The following is a 22749-nucleotide window of genomic DNA, read 5'->3' on the forward strand; positions in this document are numbered from 1 at the left end:
CACTATGGACCAAGGCCTGAGAAGTGGAATTATCCTAGAGATTATTTGTGGCTGGTGTAGACTGCCCTCCTTATGCACTGTAAGTTTCTATGATTTTATAACTGCAGCATTGAAAGAGTACACAACCTTATATATATATATGTTTTGCCTTAAAAGAAATTTCATTCTGCAATCCTTTCGTTCATTGAAAAACACAGATAAAGAACACACAACTCAAGTGTTGTAATAGGATCCCATTGATTCTTTTCCATTCACACAACATGAATATCACTGGCAAATCCAGGATTTAATACCCGTGAACTGAAAAGGCAGCTAGCAGTTAACCACATGGTGCGTCTGGAGTCATACAAAGGCCAGAATGGGTGGCAGAGTCCCTTTTCTAAAGGACATTCAGAGGGAAGACAGGTTTTTGCAGGGGAAGGAGAGATTTGCAGGACACAATATTTGGAGATGAATGGACTTGCATGAAGACCTAGGTGTACAATTCTGTTTTTATGATAATCCATATTCTAGATATGCTTCTTCGTATTCTGCCTAGGTAGCTTCCAACCATCTGGCATGAAGATGGTATTCCTGCCCCTTTCTCCACCTTCTTATTCTGGCTTCTTCCTCCTTCCTTTCCAGTCTGAAGAAGGGCCTTGGTTTGAAATTTTAATTATGTATTCATTTCCATAGGTGCTGCCTAACCTGCTGAATTTCTTCAGCAATTTTATGAGAGATGCACAGAATTTCCAGCACCTGTAGAATTTCTCGTGTTTATGATAAGACAGCTGATTCGAATAAATTGAGTTACCAACATAGCAAGCTACAATGTACCCAAATCTCAGGGCTCTTCCCATTCTCACATCTTGTTTTCCCAATATCTTTATTGCTCCACTATTGGCAGTCATACTTTCAGCTATCTATACCCCAAACTTGGAGATTCCCTCTTCGGATTTCACTACCTCTCTATGTTCCTTTAAGATACTTCTTAAAAACAGATTTGCTTGAAATGCAGGTTAGAAATTCATATGCACAAGACCCAAAAAATGGACATCGCAAAGACAAAGGTGATATTAACAGCATCAGCTAATTTTGTACATGTTGCTGGGTGTTTAATGAGCTATAATTTTCCTGCTGTGAGAATCTTGTGTGCCTCTGAACTGCACAAATGAAATCGGCACTTAAGAACACTGCTTCTTCTCAGAATGCGTGGGTGTGTGGCCACGCAGAAACTTAAACGCTCCTGCATGCGTAGCCTCTGTTGTCACACAGCTGAAATGTTTTTTATATAATATTAATATAATTTTGAAATTATGCCAACGTAATTTTGAAATCTATGTTAATGTAATTGTGGAATCCCTGCAATTAATTATGTGTTAATGAATATAATACATAAATTTTCTGTATAATAAATGTACTACAACCTTTACTTGGAAACATTTTAGAGCTTCGATGATTTACACTGTCAGTGCTTCAAGTTCCAAAGGTGTTATAAATTGTAATAATAAACACAGAATGGAAGGTGGTAGCTCATTGTTAATAAACTGCTGAACACCAACACCCTCTAGTCAAAACATTTTACTTTTGCCATTGTGCCTGTCAGTTATTTTGACTGTCTAACATCATTTACTTGTGTTGTGAGTTGTGGTATGTGTTTGTTTGGTGTGCATATTACAAAAAAAAATTTAAAGTGCTATGCAGTTTTTAGGCTGCCTAAAAACTTCCTGCTCAGAGCAATGGTTAGAAAATGCAGCTTTAAAAAAATAGAGGGAATATTGTTAGAAACACCCAAAATTAATTGGTGACAAGATTTTTCAAATTCTTTGGTCTGAATGATAAATTAGGTTCATGAATCAGCAAAAGATTCAGCTTTTCATAGTGTTGAAGGCTCAGACTTAAATTTTCAGATACAGGTCTGCAGCAGCCACAGGCAGAGTGCCATACAATTCGCCACCTAACAAAAAGATCCCAATGCAATGGGATTGGATTATAGGTTAGGGATATATATTCACAACAGGATATAGTCTTAATGTGGGCAAATGAAGTTAAAGGTAGATGGACAATAGGTCGGTGTGGATGTGATGGGCCAAAGGGAACACTTTTTGCTGTACGTATCTATGACTCTATAAAATGCAAGTAAACTGGAGGACTTTTTACTCAAGTAAACTGGCCAAGATCCTTCATCAGGCCTGAAATGTTGACTGTGTTCATTTTCCTCCTTAGATGCTGACTGACCTGTTGAATTTTTCCAGCATGTCGTTCCAGATTTCCAGCATCTTGTGTCTCAGTAAAATGTCCCAAAATTGAATCTGAGTCAGGCACGCTTTCAGCAGATTCCCCCTTGAACTTAATTAGCAGAAGTGAAGAAGAATTCCTATAATAAGGCGAGTCACAAAATGAAGGTGTGTAAAAGCTCATGGCATTAAGGGAAGTGTGTTAGCATAGATAAAAGAGTGATAACTGCACAGGAGTCAGGGAGTCAGAATTAATGGATCCTTCAGGCTGGGAGGATGTAACTAATTGAATGCCCCAAGGATCTGAAATGGGCCTCAATTATTTACTATCTTAATTAATGACTTGATAGAGAGGCCCAAAGCATCTAGTTTTGCTGATAATATAGAAAATAGTGTGAAGGGCAGGCTGCACTGAGAATACTTGGACTCTGTGTGAGTGAGTCGGCGAAAACATACTAAATGGAGCTTAATTTTGGGAAGTGCAAAGAATCAAGTAGGAAGGATCAAATGCGGACAATTATTGAAATGAGTGAAGTACAGAGGCATCTAGGTGTCCTTGTGCAAATATCATAAAAAATTAAGGAGTGTAATGAATAATGTTAAAGTGACATATTGGCCTTCATTGCCATGGTGTTGGAGTTTAGAAATAGAAAATCATTATTACAATTGTAGTATGTATTGGTGAGGCTATTACTGGTTTACTGTGCAGAATTTTGGTGAGTGGTCCTGAGTTCGAATCTGGCCGGCCCCTTGCATGCTTTCTTTCTGTGTTGGGAGAAGCGTTGAGCTAACAACTTGGCCTTGTAAAAAAAAACAAAGTGCCAAAAGAAACGGCAAGGTTGCCACAGGGTGTGGAGAGGAATAACAATAACAACAGGTTTGTATTATCATCAATGGCGAATCTCGATTACTTGGAGTTTGGAAGAATGAGGGCAATACTGAATAAGTTGAGTGGAGAGTCTTTAACAAGGGATTATAGTTTCAAGATGTGGGGTAGATCATTTCAAACTGAGGCACTTAGGGAATGTTTGGAGGGTGGTGAATCTCTGGACTTCTCTGACCTGGAGATTTGTGGATACTACATCACGTAAGTGGAAGGCAGATACATTTTTAAAAACTTGGGAACTGAGGGCTATGGAGAACTACCACAGAAGAGAAATAGAGGCCAGAGGCAGTTGAGCCATGGCAGGGTAGGTTTAAGGAGCTAAGTGGCCTACTCCTGCTCCCATTTGCTTGTGCTGTTGTGTTCGAGAATGCAAAGATGGGCTGCAGTGTATCATGTCTCTGAGCTCAGAAGAGGAAACCTGAAGGCTCCTGAGACTCGTTTTCTGAGAGAGGACAGGTTTTGTTGGCTGAGATTTATCTAGCCTTCTAAGTTGTATGCAACAACTCAGGGAGATTATTAACAATATGATAACAATAGAACAGACAGATTATAAGGTTACGCTGACTTTCCTAACTCTGGTGAACAATCTATGACCTAAAACAATAAAAACGTTAAACATTCCATAGGTGCTGTCTGACTCACTAAGTGTTTCCATATAGCCATAAGACATAGGAACTGAATTAGGCTATATAGACCATCGAGTCTGCTCTGTCATTTGATCATGGTTGATCAAAAGTATGACAATCATACCAGTGCCCAAGAAGAGCAGGGTGAGCTGCCTCAATGACTTTCACTCAGTTGCATTCACATCTACTGTGATGAAGTGCTTTGAGATGTTGGTCATGACTTGAATCAACTCCTGCTTAAGCAGGGACCTGGACCGATTGAAATTTCCGTATTGCCACAATAGACCTTCAGTGGATGCAATCTCACTGGCTCTCCACTTGGCCTTGGAATACCTGGACAACAGCAATACCTAATTCAGCCTGCTGTTTATTGACTACAGCTCAACATTTAACACAATCATTCCCTCAGTTCTAATCAACAAGCTTCAAAACCTGGGTCTCTGTACCACCTTCTGAAACTTGATCCTTGATTTCCTCACCGGGAAACCACAGTCTGTGCGGATTGGAGATGTCATATCCTCCTCACTGACAATCAACACCCGGTGCACCTCAAGGCTCTGTACTTAGCCCACTGCTCTATTCTTTCTACAGCTATGATTGTGTGACAAGGCACACCTCAAATGCCATCTATAAATTTGCTGATGCCATAACTATTGTTGACAGAATTTCAGATGGTGATGAAGAGCCATAGATTAGCTGGTTGAGTGGTGTGACAGCAACAACCTTGCACTCAACGTTGGTAGGACTAAAGAATTGATTGTGGACTTCAGGAAGATAAAGTCAAGGGAACACACACCAGTCCTTATTATGAGATCAGAAGTGGAATGGATGAGCGATTTCAAGTTCCTGGGAGTCCACATCTCTGAGGATCTATCCTGGGCCCAGTATATTGATACAATTACAAAGAAGGCACGACAGTGGCTATATTTCATTAGGAGTCTGAGGAGAATTGGTATGTCATCAAAGACACTCTCAACTTTCTACAGATGTCCCGTGGAGACATCACCAACAGGTATGAAGGAGCCAGTGCACAGGATCGGAAAAAGGTGCAGATAGTTGTAAACTCACCCAGCTCCAACATGGTCACTAGCCTCCCCAGCATCCAGAACATCTTCAAAAGGTAATGCCTCAAAAAGGCAGCATCCAGCATTAAGGATCTCCATAATCCAGGATATGCAGTCTACTCATTGCTGCCATCAGGAAAGGTACAGGAGCCTGAAGACACACACTCAGAGTTTCAGGAACAGCTACATCCCCCCTGAATTCTGAATGGACAATGAACCAATGAATATTTTCCCTCTTTTTTTGTAATACTTATTTAATTTAATTTAATTTACTTCTTATTGTAATTTATAGTTTTTGTTATTATGTGTTGCAATGTATTGTTGCTGCAAAACAACACATTTCAGGACATTTGCCAATGATATTAATCCTAATTCTGATTTCTTTTCCCTATAGGGTTCCTATATCTTCTGTTTATATTTCAGTCCCGTGAAACTGTTCTACCATTCAATGAGATAATTACTGATCTGTGATCTAACCCTATTAATCATTCATTTCTCTATTTCCCTGAATATATTTGACATAAACATTGTTCATTCGTTCGTTATGTGCCATGTTGACATAAATATACCAATCTGAAATTGAACAACTAACATAACATGAACTACCATTTGCAACAGCAGGTTATAAATTTTCTCCAGATACCAAGACATTTTTAAAACTGAAGCGAATCTGCTTCAACATTTTTGCCATTTAACAAGTAGTTTGTTCTTTCCTTGAGTTCATGAGACCAAGAGGTAACCTTGTTCAAACATCTACAATTCTAAAAGTGAAATCATAGAAGCATAGAAAAGGGCCACTTTGACCCACCTGATCCATACCTACCGTTATTCCTATCTGCATCAATCCCATTTGCCTGCATTAGGCCCATATCCTTCTTTCCTATCCAATTGCTCTTTCACCGTCATAATAATATCTGCATTCATTACCTCCTCTGGTAGTTCATCCCAAGTATTTACTACCTTCTGTGTGGCTTTCCTTTATTAGTCAGGGCATAGGATATAAGTGCAAGGGGATCTTGGCCCAACTTTATTGGTTAGTGCATGGCCAGAATTCTCCTTCTGGTGATTAATCCCCCACTCCCACCCCATTTCCCCCACCGACTTTTCACTTCCTCTCACCTGCCTATTACTTCCTCTGGGTCCCCTCTGCTCTCCTATCAGGATCCTTCTTCTCCACCCTTTGACCTTTCCAATCCACCTGGCTTCACCTATCAGCTTCCAGCTAGTCTCTTTCTCCTCCTTCCACCACTTTATTCTGGTAACTTCCCCCTTCCTTCTCAGTCCTGAAGAAGGGTCTCGGCTCGCCTGTTTATTCGTTTCCATAGATGCTGCCTGACTTGCTGAGATCCCCCAGTTTTCTGCATGTGGTTGCCAGGATAATGTCGTTAAATGCAAGTTTATGTATAGTATCAGAGCTGGAGATGACAGAGAGGAATAATTTTTCTTCTCAGAGTATTGTGAAACTCTAGAATCCTCTATTGATGAACTATGAATGCTGAGTCATTAAGTATATCCAGGACTCAGATAACTGAACAGACTCGTGGACTGGAAATCAAGAATTATGGGGAACAGGCAGAAAAAATGGGACTGAAGTCAAATATTAGACCAAACATGATCTTAATGAATCTTGGAGCAGGCTCAATGTGCTCCGCTTTAGGTTCTTATAGAATAAGTCCTCATGCTTAGCTTATTAGTATGCCTTTTAAAGTTCAAGGTTCAAAGTAAATTTATTATCAATGTGTGTGGCACCTGGCCAAGTGGTTAAGGCGTCGGTCTAGTGATCTGAAGGTCACTAGTTCGAGCCTTGGCTGAGGCAGCATGTTGTGTCCTTGAGCAAGGCACTTAACCACACATTGTTCTACGACGACACTGGTGCCAAGCTGTATGGGTCCTATTGCCCTAAAAATCACCTAAAAAAGAGTGACCAGAACTGGAGCTAGGAATAGAGCACATTGTTAAAATGGAATTTGAATTGAGAACTGTAATTTTAACTCTTCCATCCATATGGCTCATACTCTAATGACTGACATAACTGCAGCAGGTATGTTTAGTAAGTCTGCAGCTGACCTGAACTTTGGTGGTGTTGTCCGTAGTCAGCTGTGCAATGATATTGATCAGCCGGTTAAGCTGGCCAGGACGGTAGTAAATGCAATTTAAACCTGATTAAGTACAAACCTGATTAAGTATTTTGGGAATTCTGACAAGGGTATGTAAGACATAGGCCACAAAAGGCAGGGTCCAAAGGATTATGGAGAGACTTTGATGTACAAGTGTGAGATCCCTGAAGGTGGCAGCACACACACAATGCTGGAGGAACTCAGCAGATCAGGCAGCATCTATGGAAATGAATAAACAGTCAAAGTTTCAGGCTGAGGCCCTTCTTTAAGATGGAAATGGAATGGGGAAGTTGCCAGAATAAAAAAGTGGGAGGAGGGGAAGAAGAACTAGCTAGATGATAGGTGAAGCCAGGTGAAGAAAGGTAAAGGGCTCAGTCAGGTCCACTGTTGACTATCAGGTTGATAAGTGTGGTGAAGGCGGCAGAAATAATACACTTCATTAGGTACATCTGCTCATTAATGTAAATATTTAATCAGCCAATCATGTGGCTGCAACTCAATACATAATAGCATGCAGACATAGTCAATAGGTTCAGTTGCTGTTTGGACCAAACAGCAGAGTGGCAAAGAAATATGATCTAAGTGACTTGGACCGTGAAATATTTGTTTGTGCCAGGAGGATGGTTTGAGTATTGAATTGAATTGACTTTATTACTTACATCCATGAGGAGTAAAAATCTTTATGTTAATCTCCGTCTAAATGTGCAATGTGAAATTTACAATAGTAATTTACAATAGTCTCAGAAGCTGCTGATGTCCTGGGATTCTCACGCACAACAGTTTCTAAAGTTTCCAGAGGATGGCATGAAAAACAAATAAAAAAAATCCAGTAAGTGGCAGTTCTGTGGGCAAAAACACTTTCTTAATGAGAGAAGCCTAAGGAGAATGGCCAGAATTGTTCAAGCTGACAGAAGGTGACAGTTACTCAAATAAGCCTGCTTTACAACAGTGGTGTGTAGAAGAGCATCTCTGAATGCACAACATGTCAGACGTTGAAATGGATAGGCTACAGCAGCAAAAGACCATGAACAAGCTCTCAGTCGCCCCTTTATCAGCTAAAGGAGGCACCTAATAAAATAGTCAATGAGTGTATGGGCTTTTATGGTTTCTATACCACAGAATAGATGTGATTGCATTGGAGAGGGCACAAAGGGATATTCACTACGATGTTGTACGTGATGGAATGTTTCAAGAGGAGAGACTTGATAAGGCTGGGCTTGTTTCCTTTGAAGCAGAGGAGGCTGAGGAAGGATCTGAAAGAGGTGTACAAAATTATGAGGTGTATGAACAGGGTAGAGAGTAAGATATTTTCCCCATTACAGGTGTGTCTAACACCAGAGGTCACTGAGTGTGGAATAAGACAGTTACAGAGAATCAAATGGAGAATTACTTCCTCTTCTAAGTGATGACAATCTGAAACCTGCTTCTGAAAAGGAGGTTGAGGCAGGTACTCCCAGAATATTTAAGAAGTATCTATACAAGCATTTGAGTCTTCAGATTCTATAGATGATGTGCTGGTAAATGAGATTAGTACATGGGTACTTGCTGCCTGGTACAGACATAGTGTGCAAAAAGTGCCTGTTTTTATGCTCCGTGATTCTATGGATTTTATCTTCCCTGTCCTTTTGTTATCAGGAATTTTAGTCATATATAAATATGGTGAATAGCTGTTGCCCCACACACTAATCCTTGTTGGACCCCTCTGACAACATCCTGACAATTGGTGTAACATGTGCATCTATACTTCTTGGCTCCTGCTGCTTGATTGATAACTAGTTTGATAACTTACCTTTGATTCCTTAACCTTTAACTTTAGGAAACAGTCCCTTATGAATTATTTTATTGAATAGCTTCTGGAATTTCATATAAATTGTACCCACTGATGTTCCCTTTCCTCTTTGTTCACCATCTCTCCAATACATCTTCAGGACGGACACGAGTTTCCCTTTACAAACCAAAGTTTACAATCTGCCTGTGAGTGAGAAGATTGAGAGTTCAAGACCCACTCCGGTGGCCTGAGTGCACGACCTAGACTCACATCTCAGTGCAGTACTTTTGGGATTCTGTATAGATCGAGATACCATTTGTTATACAGGATATTGATCTGAGGACTTGTTTAACCTTCCAGTTGGAATTAAAAGATTTTGTGACATTATATTTGAAGAGTGAAGGAGACCTCCCATATGAACAATAATTTATATACTCTATCCTTAGCCAAACCTGATAATGTTCTGGTAACTCCTACTCACATTATCAATACAATTGTTACAGGAGCATCAAATATGGGTATTTATTTGAACTCCATCAACAAGGAATTCATTGCAAATGACACTTTATAATGCTGTCTGATCACAATTATTTTACATAATTATATGCGAACAAGCTTCACTGCTTTCTTTCTCTGAAACAAATTGTGCAAACACTTTTCATAGTTGTATACAGTACTTAGATGCACCTGTCGATTGTGTACTTGACTCTGAAGTTGTACTGGTACAAACTCTACATGTGACTCAAGCACCTGAGTAGTGACACAAGAATCAGTAGTTGATTCTTCATCAAATGTTTCTTCACTGCTCACAGATACATTGTTTGCTTCAAATATGAGATACGGATATTTCTAATATGATGTCCAAAATGGATAAATAAAAAAAAAACACCTTTCTGGAGCAGATTCGGACAGTTTCAGTAAGTCTTACATTCCAATCTGGATGCATCACATCCTGGTATGGCAGTTGCTCTGCCTAAGACATTGAGAAATTGCAGAGTTGTGTATGCAGTTCGGTCCATGATAAACCAATTCTCATTCATTTAGCCTATCTGTGTTTCCCGCTGGCTTGAGAAGCAGCCAACATAATCTAGGACTGCTCCCACCCTGGTCCTTCTGTTATCTCCATCAACCCCACCCCCTCACCCTCATCACTGGGCTGAAGATGCCAAAGCTTGAGAACATGCACTACCAGACTCAAGATCATATTCTATTCTGTTGTTATAAGACCCTTACATGTCAAAGGTACATATATTGTATGTCAAATATATCAAAGGTGACATGTCAACGATTTCCCAATCTACCTTGTCTTGGCTTTGGACTTTAACTGCCAGCCTGCACCGTACTTTCTCTGTAACTGTAACATCATGTTCTTCATTTTTTTTAAATCATCTTCTGTACTGAATCGATGTTTTTATGTATGAATGGCATGCAAACAAAAAGAATCTTTTCATTGTATTTCAGTAAATGTGGCAATAATAAACCAATTACCAATTGGACTGATGAACCCAGCTCTTTTACATTATTTAAAATATGACTCATTTGTTTTAATTACTGCCTCTCCACACTCTCCACTAAGTTAGGCTGTACTAGGCTCAATTGCACACCTAGCTGACAATACATTACCGACTCTGCCAGAGTTAAACCACTGATGTGGGCTCACTCAGTATTTAAACAAGATTTTACATAGAAACATAGAAAATAGGTGCAGGAGTAGGCCATTTGGCCCTTTGAGCCTGCACTGCCATTCAGTATGATCATGGCTGATCATCCAATTCAGAACCCTGTACCTGCTTTCTCTCCATACCCCCTGATCCCCTTAGCCACAAGGGACATATCTAACTTCCTCTTAAGTATAGCCAATGAACTGGCCTCAACTATTCCCTGTGGCAGAGAATTCCACAGATACACCATTCTCTGTGTGAAGAAGTTTTTCCTCATCTCGGTTCTAAAAGGCTTCCCCTTTATCCTTAAGCTGTGACCCCTCGTTCTGGACTTCCCCAACATCGGAAACAATCTTCCTGCATCTAGCCTGTCCAATCCCTTTAGAATTTTATACGTTTCAATAAGCTCCCCCCTCAATCTTCTAAATTCCAGTGAGTATAAGCCTAGTCGATCCAGTCTTTCTTCATATGTAAGTCCTGCCATCCCAGGAATCAATCTGGTGAACCTTCTCTGTACTCCCTCTATGGCAAGAATGTCTTTCCTCAGATTAGAGGACCAAAACTGCACACAATACTCCAGGTGTGGTCTCACCAAGGCCTTGTACAACTGCAGTAGAACCTCCCTACTCCTGTACCCAAATCCTCTTGCTATGAATGCCAACATACCATTTGCCTTTTTCACTGCCTGCTGTACTTGCATGCCCACTTTCAATGACTGGTGTACAATGACACCCAGGTCTTGTTGTATCTCCCCTTTTCCTAATCGGCCACCATTCAGATAATAATCTGTTTTCCTGTTCTTGCAACCAAAGTGGAAACCTCACATTTATCCACATTAAATTGCATCTGCCATGAACTTGCCCACTCACCTAACCTATCCAAGCCACCCTGCATCCTTTTAGCATCCTCCTCACAGCTAACACCGCCGCCCAGCTTTGTGTCATCCGCAAACGTGGAGATGCTGTATTTAATTCCCACGTCTAAATCATCAATATATATTGTAAACAACTGGGGTCCCAGCACTGAGCCTTGTGGTACCCCACTAGTCACTGCCTGCCATTCTGAAAAGGTCCCGTTTACTCCCACTCTTTGCTTCCTGTCTGCCAACCAATTCTCTATCCACATCAATACCATACCCCCAATACCGTGTGCTTTAAGTTTGCTCACTAATCTCCTGTGTGGGACCTTGTTAAAAGCCTTTTGAAAATCCAAATATACCACATCCACTGGCTCTCCCCTATCCACTCTACTAGTTACATCTTCAAAAAGTTTTATAAGATTCGTCAGACATGATTTTCCTTTCACAAATCCATGCTGACTTTGTCCGACGATTTCACCGCTTTCCAAATGTGCTGTTATCACATCTTTGATAACCGACTCTAGCAGTTTCCCCACCACCGATGTCAGACTAACCGGTCTGTAATTCCCTGGTTTCTCTCTCCCTCCTTTTTTAAAAAGTGGGGTTACATTAGCCACCCTCCAATCCTCAGGAACTAATCCAGAATCTAAGGAGTAGAAGGTTGAGGGGGGATTTGATCGAGGTATTTAAAATTTTGAGAGGGATAGATAGAGCTGACGTGAACAGGCTGTTTCCATTGAGAGTAGGGGAGATTCAAACTAGAGGACATGATTTGAGAGTTAGGGGGCAGAAGTTTAAGGGAAACACGAGGGGGTATTTCTTTACTCAAAGAATGATAGCTGTGTGGAATGAGCTTCCTGTAGAAGTAGTAGAGGCCAGTTCAGTTGTGTCATTTAAGGTAAAATTGGATAGGTATATGGACAGGAAAGGAGTGGAGGGTTATGGGCTGAGTGCGGGTAGGTGGGACTAGGTGAGATTAAGAGTTCGGCTCGGACTAGGAGGGCCAAGATGGCCTGTTTCCGTGCTGTGATTGTTATATGGTTATATATGGTTTGAAAAACGATCACTAATGTGTCCACTATTTCTTGGGCTACTTCCTTAAGCATTCTGAGATGCAGACCATCTGGCCCTGGGGATTTATCTGCCTTTAATCCCTTCAATTTACCTAACACCACTTCCCTGCTAACATGTATTTCCCTCAGTTCCTCCATCTCACTAGACCCTCGGTCCCCTACTATTTCCGGAAGATTATTTATGTCCTCCTTAGTGAAGACAGAACCAAAGTAGTTATTCAACTGGTCTGCCATGTCCTTGTTCCCTATGATCAATTCATCTGTTTCTGACTGTAGGGGACCTACATTTGTCTTAACCAAACTTTTTCTTTTCACACATCTATAAAAGCTTTTACAGTCAGTTTTTATGTTCCCGGCCAGCTTTCTCTCATAATCTTTTTTCCTTTTCCTAATTAAGCCCTTTGTCCTCCTCTGCTGGATTCTGAATTTCTCCCAGTCCTTAGGTGTGCCGTTTTTTCTGGCTAATTTGTATGTTTCTTCTTTGGAATTGATACTATCCCTAATTTCCTTTGTCAGCCACGTTAGTCCATTAATGATTCATCATGAAGGTAGAGTAACTTTAGGACACAAACCAGATAAGCACATGGATGTAAGAAAAAATGGAGGGTTATGACTGTGTAAGAGGGAAGGATTAGATTGATTGTAGAGTAATTTTATATAGGTTGGGATAATATTGTTGGCCAAAGTGCCCATACTGTGCTGTATTGTTCTATGTTCCAACTTATTCAAGGCTTCTTTTAATGTAATCGTTCTGTGACCTAATTGGAAGAAGGGTGGTATGGAAGAATCAACAGAAATTTAATATATCAAAAAAGCTCTCAAATAAATGGAAAGAGAAACTTGGTCCACTGTAGGACACAAATTCTGTCAGTATTCAATGTGTGGCGTAGATCCAACGTTCAACTGTTGCAAAATGGGTTTAGCTACAACTCATTTTGATAGTGTACTCATAAGCATAATGAAATGATCATAGCCTTTCAGAGAAAAAAAACCTTGACTTTCTCTTGAATTCTGTTTGAAATCTCGCTTCTAATTTTTTTTTTTGGAAATATTTATGGCAGAGGTATTTGAATGGTTTAAATCTACAGGGAGAAGGCAGGAGAGTAGGCTTGAAAAAAAATCAACCATGGCTGAATGGCAGGGGAGACTCAAATGGTCTTATTCTGCTCTGATATATTATAAGCTAATCCCTTTTTGCTTCTTGGGAGATGCAAGAACAGGATGTAAACCATTGAATGGAAAAGCTTTTATTGTTTTTTTTTGGTGGGGTCAGTTGCATAAATTTCTGTGATATATTATTCTTAGTATATTTCTGATTCTATAACTCAAATTCAATGTAGTCAACTACATGGGCTTGAAATTAGATAGTAACACATACAAAATGCTGGAGGATCTCAGTAGGTCAGGTAGCATCTATGGAAAGGAATAAACAGTCAACGTTTCAGACCAAGACCTTTCATCAGGACTGGTTTTCCAGCAACTTCAGAATCTCTTGTTTTTGAAATTACAGAGAGGTCAGACTGTGTACGGTTGACTTTCTCCCCTGATGAAGTTAGTGAATCAGCTGGGCTTTTCTGACAATTTGATGGTTCTTTTTTTTTGTGGTCATCATCAGTAGGGCTTGTCAAATGAATTAGTTAGTGTGGAGGGATTTGAACTCAGGCTGCTGGACTGTTAATCCAGGCAATTTACGAATTCAATAATTTAACCATTATGTCACCACTAAGGGCACTGTTCAGCAATGAATTATCTGTTTCAATGGCCTACTTGCAGATCTGAAGTCAGCAATTTGGTAAAAGCAAATCATGAGAAATTTAAGCAAACAGCATTACACTGGTAATTGGGTAAATAATGGGAATATGATAGGTGTGGTTTGTTATACATATTTAAGAAATTTGATAAGGTAGATCACAAGAGGCTTGTTAGAAACTTTCAGGCAAATGGCATAAAGCAAAAAGATGAAATATGGAGCTAGAGTTAAGTTATTAACAGAAATGCCAAAATCACTCAGCAGGGCAGGAAGCTCCTTCAAAAAGAGAAACTGAGTCTTGCAGGTTGATGTTTCATTAGAATCCAAAGTTCAAAAGTTCAAAGTATAATTTATTACCAGAGTACATACACGTCACTACATAGAGCCCCGAGATTCTTTTTCCTGCGGGCACACTCAGCAAATCTATAGAACAGTAACTGTAAATAGGATCAATGAAAGAGCAAGAGCATAGAAGGCAACAAACTGCAAATGCAAATATAAGTATATAGCAATAAATAACGAGAGCATGATACAACAAAATAAAGAGTCCTTAAAGTAAGATCATTGCTTGTGGGCACATCTCAATAGATGAGTGCAGTTATCCCCTTTTGTCCAGGAGCCTGATGGTTGAGGGGTAGTAACCATTCTTGGTGAATTCATCTGATGTTTGGATTGGAATGTTTCAGAAGAACACTCATTAACCTGAAACATTAGTTCTGGTTGTCTCTCCAGAGAGGCTCTCTGACCTGTTGAGTGTTTCAAGCACTTCATGTTCTTATTTCAGATATCCTGCATCTGGAGGTCTTTGCTTTTTGACAGTCGGGTGATGGCCAGGAAATGACAGACTATAATAGATCCGTGGAACTTACGTTAGAAATGGGTTATGAATAATATCCCTAGGAAATGTTTGCACTGGTTGGCTCTGGGAAGATTGGCATACATTGGCAGTATGAGCAAACTTATGCGGTTGGCATGGATTGTGAATATGCAGAGGAAATGGACATACATATTTAATGGAAAGATGCTAAAGATATGGTGAACAGTGTAAGGTAGGATTTCAGCTATTTAACTTCCTAAAAAGTAAATTCAGATGACTAAAGCCACATAAAAAATGTACAAGAGTGTAGCTGTTACAAATAGTGGCATGTAGCAACAGAATAAATGAAATATTCCTTGTAATGACACGGGGGTTAGCCACTGTTAAAATACCTGTGCTTCATATAAAAAGATTATTAGAATCACCCGGTGGATACAAATAAACTCACTAAGATTTGAAACTGTAAGAAGCGAATCTGCTTGTCGGTTGAGAAATGCGACTTCCTCCATTGAGATTTCTTGCACTTGGATAGATGGACAGAAATAGAGAAAATGTATTTACATTCAAAAGCAGCTTGTTGGAGGAAGTCTGTGTGGGGGGGGGGGGGGGGAAAGGATTGTTGATGCTTATTGTCCAGAGCCTGCAAGGTCTTGACCTGAAAGGTTGATACTTTTTCTCGCCCACCCCACCCTACAGACCCGCTGAGTTCCTCCAGAAGTTAGTTTTCTGCTCCATATTCCAGTGCCTGCACTCTAGTGGGTATCCAAAGGTATTTACATTGTGGGAACCTGGAATCGTTTGCAGCCGATGATCATAACAGGAAATTTTGTAGAGGAAAATTAGATAAAATTTGTATTCAGGAAAGAAAACAGTAAGCTCCAGGGTAGATGTGGAGAGAGACTCTAAAGATGCTGGAAACTTTGAGCAACACCCACAAAATGCTGCAAGTCATGCAGCATCTACAGGGAGCGGGTGCAAGAAATGGTCAACATTTTGGGCCGAGATTCCTCAGGAGGACTGGAAAGGAAGTGGGAGGAAGTCAGAATAAACAGGTGGAATCAGGAAAGGAATACAAACTAGCACGTGATGGGTGAGAGCAGCAGATATCACAGTGAGAGAGGATCACACTGAACTCCCATCAACAAGGAGATTTAAAATTCTTCAGGAAAGGCATACCTTGAAGAGATTTGCAATGGAGTAGCAAATTATAAACACAAAAGGTTCTGCAGTTGCTGGAGATCTTGAGCAACACATCAAAGATGCTGTAGGAACTCCACCTGGGTTTTAAGAGATTCAGGAAGTGATAGCGAGAGGCAGTTTCCTCAGTCACAGTTATCTAGAACTGCGATCACGATCAGAAGATAAGGGGTTAGTCAACTAGATGTCACAGAGTCATAAAGTATTGAAACACATAGGCCACTGCAAATTGTTGGAAACCTCCACTCAGAATGGGGAAGAAAATTGATCTAAGTGACTTTGACCGTGGAATGATTGTGGTTTGAGTGTCTCAGAAACTGCTCATTTCCAGGGAATTTTATGCACAATGGCCCCGAGGGTTTGCAGAGAATGTGCAAAAAACAAAAAAGAAAACACCCAGTTAGTGACAGTTCTGTGGACGAAAATGTTCTGTGAATGAGAGGTCAGAGGAGAATGGTTAGACTGGTTCAAGCTGACAGGAAGGTGATAGTAACTCAGATAACCCTGCGTTACAACAGTGGTGTGCAGAAGAGCATCACTGCTCACACAACATGAAATGGATGGGCTACAGCAGCAGAAGATCACACCGGGTTCCACTCATGAATGTAATAAACTGGCTGCTGAGTGTATATGCCATAGGGCAAAGTATTTACAAGAATGAGCTTGACCGATGTTTGACAAGGGCTAGTGGGGATTGGAGTCAGAATTGGGATTGAGGCACAGGATCAGCCACATATTTTACTGAATGGCAGAGCTGGCTCAAGAGGTTACTTTCACTATTTCTCACAATATAAAAGATGTCAATTGCACGGAGCAAAAAAAAACAACGGTGCTTCTCCATATTATGTGAGGGTCCAATTTTGTGAAGGTGATTGAAATGGAGTTGAAGTGTAAATAATTTTGAAGGCCAGTTCCAGAAAATCAAAAGCATTACCTTAATACACAACTATCTGCTTTCTCAATCAGTTATAGATAGCAGACCTTTCAACTTACGTTACTTCATGGTTGACACTCTGAGTACACAACTGTGTTTTCAATTTACTTTTGTGCTCTGTGCTTTTTTCAAGCCACCTAACCCTGCTTTATTTATGCCATATTTTCTGGTGGCTACAAAGTCACAGAGCTTTACGGTTCCTTTTCTGTTTTGGTGTCCTCCTATACACTGCCCATTGTGTTTGCTTGAGATAGACAGTGAATGCCGATGCAACCATGGGATGTATGACAGCCGAGCCTGATCCCGTCCCCAAACACAATCTTCCCAGCAGAGGTTGCTGAATAGATATTGAGATCAAGAAACCTGGTTGACCTTTCCCATCACCAGCCTAGGAATAACATGGTCTACTGCTCTCTTGAATATTCATTTTCTTTGTCCAGATTAGGTTCTGCTGCTTGGTTCATATCAAATTGTGAGACTGAAATCTTCAAAGTCTGAGCAGTGGATTGATTCATTGACTGAATTGTGATCAGAACTCCACACTGAGACTGGTCACCACAGATCCTCATTCCTGATGAAATAAATGACTGTGCTCAAACTAAACTGAAATAAATTCCCAGTCCTGTCCTCCGCTGTAATGTATTTCCTGTGCCTGAAGTGATGACGCAGAGTATCAGACCCATAATACATTGCAAATCTAGCAGCAATCATTAATTCCTTTATCAAATTATGCTGGGGACTACTGTTCTCCTCATTTCAACAATTATCTCTCCCTTTAATGTCAGACCATCAAAGTTCTCTAAAACATCCAGTCAACAAAGTGACGAAAAGTCAAGAATTAAAAGCATGGACTATTGCTGAGCATCAGTGGCAAATGTTTTTAAACTTCTGATTTTTGTGACATTTTTGTTTTAATGTGCAGGGAGAAGCAATCTGGCTTTAAATGAATGTAGTACAAAGCATAATACCAGCCCTTCAACTCATGACGTTGTGTCAGCCCTTTAACCTACTCCAAGGTCAATCTAACCCTTCCCTCCAGCAAAGCCCTCTATTTCTCTTTCACCCATGTGCCTATCTAAGGATCTCTTAAATGTCCCTAATGTTTCTGCCCTGACCCCCAACCCTAGCCACGCATCTCACGAAGCCACCACTCTCTGTGTAAAAAATCCTACCTTTGATGTCCCTCTAAACTTTCCTCCTAACTCCTTAAAGTTGTGCCCCCTTGCATTCACCACACAATGAATGGTTTTCGTTCTTATTTCGACTCCTCTTCTCAAGGTGCTGAGGCTTAGCAGGTGTAGTTCCAGCAGTTTACGCTGCCTTAGATGTGCATACCTCAGCAGTCAGGATTAGCCCTTACCCAGCTGCAAGGCCACTTATTATGTGTGAACATGGCAGCGAAGTCCATTAGGTTGCCTCAGTCACATCAGTTCTGCACTCATGCACTCTCTACCATTCCAGCAGGTGAAATATATCATTAAGGACCACCAAGGCTTCACTTGCCATGGTCGGAGATACCCATAGTCACTTACACTCAGTGGCCACATTATTAGGCACACCTGCTCATTAATGCAAATATCTAATCAGCCAATCACGTGGCAGAAACTCAAAGCATAAAAGCATGCAGACATGGTTGAGAGGTTCAGTTGTTGTTCAGAGCAAACAGCAGAATGGGGAAGAAAAGTGATCTATGTGAATTTGACCGTGGTGTTAGATGGTGTGGTTCCAGTATCTCAACAACTGCTGATCTTCTGGGATCTTTACACACAAGTCTCCAGAGTTTACAGAGAATCATACGAGAAACAAAACAAAAACATCCACTTTCTGGCGAAAATGCCCTGTGAATGAGAAAGTTCAGAGGAGAATGGCCAGATTGGTTCAGCTGACAGGAATGCAACTCTAACTCGTATAACCACGCGTTACAACAGTGATGTGCAGAAGAGAATCTCTGAATACACAACACATTGGACAACAGCAGAAGACCATGAACATATAATCAGTGACCACTCTAGTAGGTAGAGGAAGTACCTCACAAAGTGACTATTAAGTGTATAATATCTTAACGACTACTGAGATCAGCGTAAGTAGACAAAGTTACAGATGAAATTAACAGCATTCTGTTCTGTGCACCTTAAAACTATATGAATCAGTGCACATCTAGCACAAAGCTATTGGTACAGCCTTGCAATAAACGTTAGAGAAATAGTCTCAACTTGCATTAGCTTATTAGTTCATCTGCTCAGTAATACATCAGTTTCAAGTTGCTGAATTATTGTCCAGGGCTACTAAACATCAGCTGTTGGTGTATCACTGCACTGATAATCATGTTCTAACGGGAGCACAGGTAGATGTGATGGTCTCTAAGATGCTCCATTTACTAGACAGGCATTTTCCCTTCTCACTGCTAACACTCTTCGAAAGAGCCCCCCCACCTTAGCACCTCCACATCATAGTCAACCATTTCTGTTCACCTACAGCTGTCATTTACCCATTAAATATAAGGTTTGCTTCCTTAATAACTCAACTTGAGCTCATTATAAAAACAATATAGATCTAACTGTCATAGCCTCTGGAGAAAAGGCATTAAGGTCGCATGCAGAAACTTAAACAATTCCAGCATGGTGAAACAATGTTTAATTATCAATTCAATTAATGAAGGCTGTTACACAATGCAAAATTTCCTCTCAATAATCAGAGCCTGAATGTGTAGAATGTGCTTAAATCAGATACTCAAAGCTGGTCTACATTTTAAAATATCTTCATTTAATTCTTTCAGCAAAATAGCAGAAATAAGTTTTAACCCAATCAGTCAAATTTGCAATGTCATTAGTGCCTCAGCCTTTCCTCTTAATGTATCAGCTAAAGGTAGAGTTTTTTTTAAAGTGAGTACTCATGCAAATCTTCAGCAACTTGTATTGAAGTTAAATCTGTATATTGATCCGACACAGCAATCTCCATACACGGCAGTGACTGCACTTACAAATTCGGTCTGTCTTTTAACAAAACCTGCAGCTGTATTTGCAGCTTGGAGCTTTCTCACACCTGATGTGCAGAATGATTGTCAGCTTATTAATGTGAACTTGTCTTTTTAAAGTTAAATTATCAGAATCCTGAGTGAGAATCAATTGTTGACGTACCTAACTATACCTAGCTTTCATTTAGGTGTAAGACCACGAGACCGTAAGACATAGAAGCAATGTTTGGCTATTTGGCCCATCGAGTCCACTCCACCATTCCATCATGGCTGATTTATTATCCCTTTCAACCTCATCCTAATGTCTTGTCCCTGTAACCTTTGACACCCTGACTAATCAAGAACCTCTCAACCTCCGCCTTAAATATACCCAATGACTTGGCCTCCACATCTGTCTGTTCCAATGAATTCCACAGATTCATCACCCTCTAGTTAAAGAAATTCATTCTCATCTCTGTTCTAAAGGCACATCCTTCTATTCTGAGGCTGTGCCCTCTGGTCCCAGACTCCACCACTATAGGAAACATCCTATGCACGTCTGCTCTATCTAGGCCTTTCAATAGTTGATAGGTTTCAATGAGCTTCCCTCCCCCCCATTCTTCTGAACTCCAGTGAGTACAGGCCATGAGCTATCAAACAGTCCTCATATGTTAACTCTTTCATTCCCAGGCTCTCCAATGCCAGCACACCCTTAGATAATACTTAGAAGTATTATTATTATTATTGGCTACAACTGAGAAACAAAGGTGATGTATGTACCCTGTGTAAGAATAAGAAGCAATATTGCATGTCTGCAGCCAGCAGCCTGTGGTGATTTCCAATATGAATGATAAATTGCTCTACACGAGTTTATAACTACATTCAAATTCCTGGTGATCTGTGGTATTATGGAAAATAAAAAGATTAATGGACATTAAAATATTATCATTTTCATTGCGATGTGAGGTCTTCAGCTTCTTTTGAGCCCCATTCCAAATAACCGGCTCTCTTTCATTGACTTGAATGGGAAGACGAGGGAATTTAAAACACTAAAGATCTTTACCATTAAATACAGAAAATCCACCAGGGAATCTCAGTGCCAGGAATGGATTGTCTGGATTCTATTACCTCTTATAAGGTCTGTTGATAGCTTTTAAGGAGAATTGTTTTGGATTGATTATTTTCAATATACTTGTCCAACTGTAATGTTTGTCTTGGGTTTTATTCCACTTGTAATTATTTTTAATTGATTAGACTCATAATTTTGAAGCTGGTAAACCTCATAGTTATAACAGCAGTAAGCTCCCCACTTACCACCCACATTTGAACGAAACGGTGAGGAATCAGTTACTTTTTGCTCCCATTACTGATTTCTCTGGTTTAGTTACTGTGGGCAGGTTCTAGTAATCTGAGGAATCGCTAATCGCTACCTACCATCGTCGTGGAACACACTCAGAAATGCTCACACTTGGAAAAGCTGATGAATCAATTGTACACTCGGGGCTACTCTTAACAAATATGGCAAACTTTCTGTGTTTTCTATGCCACCACTGGCAACACATAATTTTGACTCTTTCTGCCCTGGACGATTCTCAGCCCAAATTTCAAAATTTTGCAGCACCTACAAACCTGTGGTGAAGATCTGCCTTATAACAAGCTTTGGCCAAGCAATGTTAAAATGCCATCTATTGTATACTGGGCAAACCAGAGACCTTCTATGTCCCCCCGACTCTCCCTTGTTCCAATGTCCTAACTCTGATCCTTGCACTTAAACGATCAAACAAAAAATTGTCCGAACATAATCTAAGCCTGAGCACAACTAAAGGAAGAATTTCCACAAGAACACTGACAATCAATTTTATTTTTCCACTTTTTTTTGGATGTTAATATTTTAGCTAGAGGGGTATTTTTCTGTGCAGGGTGGGTGCTCAGGTTTACTGTTTGTAGTAGTGGGGCAATGCAATGTAAGTCTTGTGGATCATCAGGGAATAGCCAGCCCTGCTACCTGACCTCTTGTTTCTCTAAACCACCCTTCAATCCTGAGCTGGCTTGAAAATAATAAGAGCAAGACAAAAGCAGGATGTTAATTATGTTCCATTACAAGATGGTACCCTGAAGTACAATGAATAAAGAATAACAGTCATTTTTTCCATTAAAAGATGGGTTAAGCAACAGGAATGGCTCTTCAGGCCCTAAATAAAGATAATAGTTATTACCTGGTAGGCATTTGTGGCATCTGAACTGACTGTGGCATCATGTCCCAGTGCGATCAGCTTCTCCTTCAGATTGTGGTGAGAGCGATGTCTAAGGCAGTAGATGATCCCTGACGCAACAAGAACCCCAATGATGCAGACGATGGAGATTATTGTTAAGATAATAAATTTGGTCGACTCCTCTTCATTGGCCCAGTGGGGGGATGCATGCAGTTTACTCTTCTGTGGTGGGGTGGGGTGGGGGGGGGGTTGGAATAAGAAAGAGAGGCAGGTTAAAAATATCATTTCATTTGCAGAACAATCCAGAGATCAGTGGGTGTGAGTTTTGTTCCATAAAAGATTGGATTAGTTCTATTCTGCTTTATTCCTCTCCACTATGAGTGTCTACAGCAATTCATCTTTGTCAGTGTTGATCATTAGATATATTAATAACAATTTAAAAATGAAGCAAAACAAAAAACAAACATAAAAAATTTTGCTTGCAATTGCCACAGAAATGAATTTAAACCCATGCACAGTTGCTGCGGGATGGGAAACAATTAGCCTTCTTTCTAGTACCCCATTTTCACTTGGTTACAAATGGATTTTTTAATTTAACTCCTGAAAGCTTAGCCA

The 22749-nt window shown here is 40.3% G+C and overlaps 1 protein-coding gene across 2 annotated transcripts in view; it reads right to left on the reverse strand.

Annotated features, from left to right (window-relative positions):
- Positions 1-22749, reverse strand: part of ptprn2 (protein tyrosine phosphatase receptor type N2) — a 1015920-nt gene that overhangs the window by 110933 nt on the left and 882238 nt on the right. For both annotated transcript variants that reach the window (XM_059971881.1, XM_059971880.1), the window contains one exon: positions 22138-22356. In XM_059971881.1, coding sequence (XP_059827864.1) covers positions 22138-22356 — 219 coding nt within the window. The remainder of the gene's footprint in view (positions 1-22137; positions 22357-22749) is intronic.

Source organism: Hypanus sabinus, chromosome 6 (assembly GCF_030144855.1).
Source record: "Hypanus sabinus isolate sHypSab1 chromosome 6, sHypSab1.hap1, whole genome shotgun sequence".
NCBI lineage: Eukaryota > Metazoa > Chordata > Chondrichthyes > Myliobatiformes > Dasyatidae > Hypanus > Hypanus sabinus.